We start from the raw sequence: 6,191 nt of genomic DNA, 5'->3' as shown, positions 1-6,191 counted from the left end.
AAAAAAAAAAAAAAAAAAAGCCAAAAAAAAAAAAAAAACCAAACCCAAAAACCCACCAACAACAAAAAAAAACCCAAAAACCTTGACTCATCTTGACAAGAAAAATATGTAACCTACTGGCTCATTATGTATTTGCAATGATGCCCCTAAATATCACCAAAATCACAAGTATTTAGAAAAATATCAAAATGCTTTATAGACAAGATGCCACCACTAGTAGGACAGAAGTCATGTTTATGGGAACAGACTGAGGGTCTGCAACAGGACTGGAGTTGTTTTGATCTCCAGTTCCATGTGTTCTTGATGGGCCATCTTCCGTTTCACCCGGCTCTCCGAGGACTCTTAAAGAGCGGGTCTGGAGCACTCTCGGCCACGTGTACTTAAGGGTGCGTAGCCACGTGTATTTAAGCTTGTGCTGTAGAAAGACTAAAGTGTCATGGATACAGAGTTCAGACCCTCATCTCAGCAGCCTTGGTTTGAAACCCAGCCCCACCACCTAGTAGTTACACGATCTTGGGTAATTAACTGAATCTCGCCATATTGGAGTTTTGTCACATGTACGATGGCATTGACAAAAATAACAGAACGTACCTCGTTGGGCTGTTCTGAGATTTAAATGAGTTCACGCATATCCAGTGCCTGGCGCACAGTAAGCACTTCATTAATGCTCACTCTGGTCATTACTATTACGTACTAGGTTAGGCGCTGTGAACACAACAGTGAAAAGGAAAGTTGCGGTTTCCGTACTCATGCAGTGGGGTTGCCATTTGCTTGTTTCTCTTGACTGTGTAATTCGTTCTCCAACCTTCCTCTGCTTGGCTCTGAAAGGGGCCCAACTCCTGCAAACCATATTTCCTAGGCTCCCTTGCCAGTTGGCTCTGTGTTAATTTCGGGCAACAGGACGTTCAGACAAGAGATTGAGATTGGGAGTCCAAGAGGCCCTGTCTGCTTCAGAGACATCACCAGCAGAGGCTCCATTCCCCTTCTCTCTCCAAACAGGGCTGCCCTGGGGGCTCCCAGGTCCCACTGGAAAGCCCCAGTTCCCAGGCTTCTGACCAGCTTTCTGCTTGGGGTGGAGGCCAATACGAAAGGGAACAAGAGGAAAAAGACAGAGCCCAGATTTGATCCTGGGTCCACCTGTGCCTGAAGATGATCTATGACTGGAGTTGTAACTCTATGAGCCTATAAAAAATTCCCCTTTTTGCTTAAGCTACTTAGATTGGTTTTCTTTCACTTGCCGCTGTGTGAGTGCTGGTATGATATCTACTAATTCCTGAGAATCATTTGAGATGATATCACAATATAAAGCAATTGGTATTCTCATCGCATCCATGTCTCTGGAAATCCTATAACCAGTATTTATTGTCCCGCTTGCATTAAGATTATAAAGATGAAGCAAGATAAACAGGGTTCTTCTCTTTGATGGTACAATAATGACAAATTGTTTTCAAAAACATTAACTTTTACTCTACTTATTCCAAAATGTTCTTTTCTCTGGAGATCTGAACATTTTCTCTCAGTAGAAGTGTATCTTAAAACTAAAGACAGCTCATCCATTTTAATAGAAGGATATAAACTCAAATGCAAAGCAGGAACTTTGTGACGAAAGTTTTCATTTATTTTCGATAAAGTAAATCCCAAGCCTCTGGTTGTTCTTTATGAAACCTTCCCAAGGCAGAAGGATTTTTCAGTGTAGTGAAATTAATGGTGTCATGACTGCAGGACAATCACTCATTCCGCTCTATGCTTTTTTGGCTCTTCTCTTCTCCATTTGCCTATGATGATGCAATTTGTCTCCTGATAATGGATGGGCTTCCTCTCCCTTTCAATCACTAGTGTGAGGCACTGAAACTTGCCCAAGACATGTCCAAAGTTCATCTGCTTCAGGGATTTCTTTTTTTTGAGTCTTTCATGGTTGATAAAAGTAAATTTATAGTCATGATGCAAGTACGAGAGTGTGTGTGTGTGTGCTTTGTCCTTAAAATGTATGCAGTGGCCTTTAATGTTGTAATATATGGCGAGGCTGCAGTTACTATGGAAACAATAACCAAATTGTCTGACCTTTGAGGGTAGGGAGATGCAGTGGTGGCAGCTGTGATCAGAGCTGAGGATTGCTGATAGGATGAAAGTAAAGATTAAAGAGTAAGGGGCTCTTTATACCTTAATGCTCAGATTGGAGCAATCTATTCTTCCCCTGTGTCTACTACCAACGATATCCATCAGAGTGAGACTGAAAGCCTACTAGTATTCTTTTAGTTATTATTTTTATACTACTTATTTTGGAGCCTGGATGAGTGGTGTTTTGGAGTTCTTGATTGTAGTTGGTCTGTAATTTTTTACATAGCATACAAACATGCTCTCTGGTAATGCCACATGTTATATCCAGATTAGTGTCCACACAAGACAATGTTACTATTAAGACAGCAAATGCATGCTTTCGTTTGGAATGTACCAAGTTGATTAGTCAAATGAATACCTTCTCTGTGCTGAAGAGATCACTTTCTAGGTCCTCTGTGACCGCTGGGGAGCTTCTCTGTGGATTCCTGTACCAGCACTGAGCCTTTCGTACTAAGATTTGGAAGATGTGCCAAATGAGAAGTTCATATATCTGTGTTTCTTCTGTTCATACTACGTGTCAGGGAATGTGAGGGAAGTGTGGAATATGGGACATGGCATCATCACCCTAATTGCTTAGGGAGGGTCCTCTGTGCCCAGCGCAGTGTTAAGCTCTATGGATCCGGACATGAATAGGAAATGATTCCTGCCCTCAGGAACTTGCTCGGCCACACAAAGAGAGAATCTATGCAGACTGCATATTGAATAGGGGCAGCACAAGAACGAAGCCAGCAAACGCAGCCAAATATAAAAGGAAGAAGTGAGTCCGATGGGATGGGCAGGAAAGAAGCTGAAGGGAAAGCATAACTTGAGATGGGACCCAAAGGAAGGGCAGACCTAGATAATGAAGAAAGACTGTGTTCGGTGAAGCTAAACTTCAGAACTTGTAAAGACGCTGCATGTATTTTTGGAATGTGTCAAATATTATATTAAAATAGAGAGAAGGTCAAGCAAGTGGTGTGAGCAAAGATACACACAGGGCATGATCTAGTGGTTAAAGGACTCTGAATAGTTTGGTTCTGTTAGGGAAGCAGAGGGTTTTCCTGGGTATTCGGTAGCAATGAAGACGCTCAGACAATTGTGGAGACTGCCAAGTCCGATGGGATGGGCAGAAAAGAAGCCGAAGGGAAAGCATAGCTTGAGATAGGAAATCTGGCATTCCGTAGATACCAGAAGACTCCGAAGGCAACAGGGTTTAAACTCTAAAAATTTGAGGTCAAGGTGAAGAATCTAGAATGGTAATAAACAGGGTAAATTTTTACCCAGTGCTTAGAGAGAAGTAACCAGTCAGTAAATGTGAATTGAATTTGGGTGCCAATAAAACCCATGCCAAACCAACCCAAAAAACCCTTTGGAATTGCAGCTAATGTTTGTGGAGGTCATAACTTGCTGGTTCTCGCTGAGCTCTTCCACGGCTCTGCCTTCAGCATTTTTTTTTTTAAGATTTTTTTTAAATTTATTCTTTTGACAGAGAGAGAGACAGCCAGTGAGAGAGGGAACACAAGCAGGAGGAGAGGGAGAGAAAGAAACAGGCTCCCAGAGAAGAGCCTGATGTGGGGCTCGATCCCATAATGCCGGGATCACGCCCTGAGCTGAAGGCAGACGCCTAACGACTGAGCCACCCAGGCGACCCTGCCTTCAGCATTTTTATCCCTGGGTTATTATCACTTCTGGCCTTGTCAAAATGAATAGGACTTAAAAAGGAGCGGCTATAAATGCCTAGTTTTTTGCCTATGAAATTATACAAAGTATGTACAATATGTTAGGTATTTTTTTTCCTAGTAGGGAGCCTTGAGAGAGTTATAGACAGATTGTTTTTCATCTTGAGAAATTGACCCACTTTGATATTGTGCAGGTGATGACATGGTCACCTCCAAGCTTCCAAATACTCATCGGTAAGATTGTGAAGATGCACTTGGCATTCTCAACTCGGGGGGTTGTGTTTTTTTTTTTCCCCAAACAAAATAGGTAACCTGTGTCTCAAAATTAATACACACGTATTGCTTCCCATGCAGGCAGTCAGAGTGAGAGCAGGTGCTGTGGCACAAGGCAGTAGAACGTCCTACAGGTTTTGTTTGTGAGTGCGTGTTTTTGAAATCAAGTGTATTCTAAAAATGGAGAGTCTTACAGTCTTTCTTTCTTTCTTTCATTCATTCATTCTTTCTTTCTTTTTCTTTTTCTTTTCAAAAGGAACTTCTTAAGAAATGCTACTCTGCCAAGGCATCTTACCTCTTCCAGCAGGATAAATTCTATGATGTCAGCTACGACACAGGAGACAAGTCCATCCAATGCAGCAGGAGACCAGATGCATTCAAGTTCTGGATGACTTGGAAGGCCCTGGGCACATTAGGCCTTGAAGAAAGAGTTAATCGTGCACTCGCTTTATCTAGGTACTTACCTGTGTGTGTATGTGTGTGTGTGTGTGTACATCTGTAACAGAAAGACTTGATGAAAATAACATTTGCAAAGTCTGTATGTATTCTTTCTTTTATCAAATGACCATTTTCTTGGTACCTACAATGTGTTAGGAATTATGAGGACCCAGCAGTCCTACGCCTGCCATCTGGGATCCCAGCCCAGTAAGAGATACATTTAGGGGACAAAGCTGATAAAATACAAGTGAACCTACTTTTGGGGAAGGGTGGGTACCTGGTGCTCCATGAGCACTCAGGGGGTTTCCCTAGTGTTCTTGAGGGGCATTCGCAGAAGCCCTGGAGGAAGTGACATTCAACTAAGACCCAGGGAAAAAACGGGAGAAGAATGGTGCAGGCAGAGGGAGCACCAAGCCCAAACCACGGTGACTTTAAAGACCTGAAAAGCAGGTCTGTGCCAATGTGGGGCTGGAACGAAGACACGAAGGTAAAGGTAACGTGGATGTGCTATGGTTACTTGTCTCATTGTAACATCAGAGACAAGCTTTTGAAGCCACTTTCCAAGACATTAGAAAAGCCCTTAAGATACAGGTGGTAGACACTTGTCAACCAAACCAGACTCTTCTGCTAAGCGTGGATCAGTGAGTGCCCATGGGCAGGCCACAGCCAGATTTAATTTTAAGTGTGATTTGTTGAGCCTGAACTGCATACGCTTAATCTTCTCAGTGTTAAAAAAAAAAATTGAAACCTTTAAAGATGTAAAATACTTAAAAATAGGGAGATTTGTCAAAAAATCTGGATTTTTGGCTTCTCTTGAAGGATCAGAATGCTCTCAGTCCCACATGGTGACAAACCACTGAACATGTTGACATCTGGCTAGAGAATCACACTCCCCATACTTCCTCCTGTTTTTCCCAGACAACCTGGACTCTACCATTTATTAGCTAGGGGACTCGGGCAAGTTTCTGAACCTCCCTGTACCTCACTTTCATCCCAGTAAAATGGAGATAAAATGGTATGTAGTTCAAATAGCTGTTATGAGGATTAAATGAATTGATATATGTAAGACACTTAGAACAGTACTTGGCCTCTGCTACATGCTGTATGAGTTTTGGTTATTCTTACCTGCTTGACCACTATAGGCTTGACCACTATGATCTCTGGTTTGGAGTCTCTCTCCTTCATACTTCCTGTTCACATTTCACTTGCAAAATCCTGAAGTCTCTCCTTAGAGATTTAAGACTGTTTTCTCTTTCCAGACTGGGAGCTGTATGAGTGCTCTGTGCAACACCTGTCTGAAAACTCAGTGTCTTAGAACAGCAATTATTTATTCCCAGACATCTATAAGTGGGCTGGAGTGGCTTTATTGCATACCATGGTGGCTGTAGGGGTTGGTGGAGGGTCCCCCATCTACTCCCCACATGCTTTGCATCTTCCTTGGATTAGCAGGTGAGCCAGAGTGTGTTCTTGTGATGGAGATGCCAGAAGACCAGGAAGGCAAGCCCCATTATGCCAGCCGACTTTGGAGTTCTGATTGTATCATACTTATTGGCATTCCAATGGCCAAAGCAAATCACATGGCCAACCTCAATGTCAAGAGGCGGGGAATACAATGGGCTTTTAGCGGAAGAACGGCAAAGTTACATGGTTTTGACTTTGAAAATCAAACAGCCAGTTTTTTTACCAGCAAAATGGGGTTATTTG

General features: G+C 42.6%; 1 protein-coding gene across 1 annotated transcript in view; it reads left to right on the top strand.

The window, feature by feature from the left end:
* GADL1 (glutamate decarboxylase like 1) overlaps positions 1-6,191 on the top strand; it is a 142,989-nt gene that overhangs the window by 60,047 nt on the left and 76,751 nt on the right. The window contains exon 11 of the mRNA XM_034661767.1: positions 4,306-4,505. Within this exon, the coding sequence (XP_034517658.1) occupies positions 4,306-4,505 (200 nt within the window). The remainder of the gene's footprint in view (positions 1-4,305; positions 4,506-6,191) is intronic.

The sequence above is a fragment of the Ailuropoda melanoleuca genome, chromosome 6, assembly GCF_002007445.2.
Source record: "Ailuropoda melanoleuca isolate Jingjing chromosome 6, ASM200744v2, whole genome shotgun sequence".
Lineage (NCBI taxonomy): Eukaryota > Metazoa > Chordata > Mammalia > Carnivora > Ursidae > Ailuropoda > Ailuropoda melanoleuca.
The sequence above is the reverse complement of the archived record's forward strand: the minus strand, read 5'-3'. Positions and strand labels throughout refer to the sequence as shown.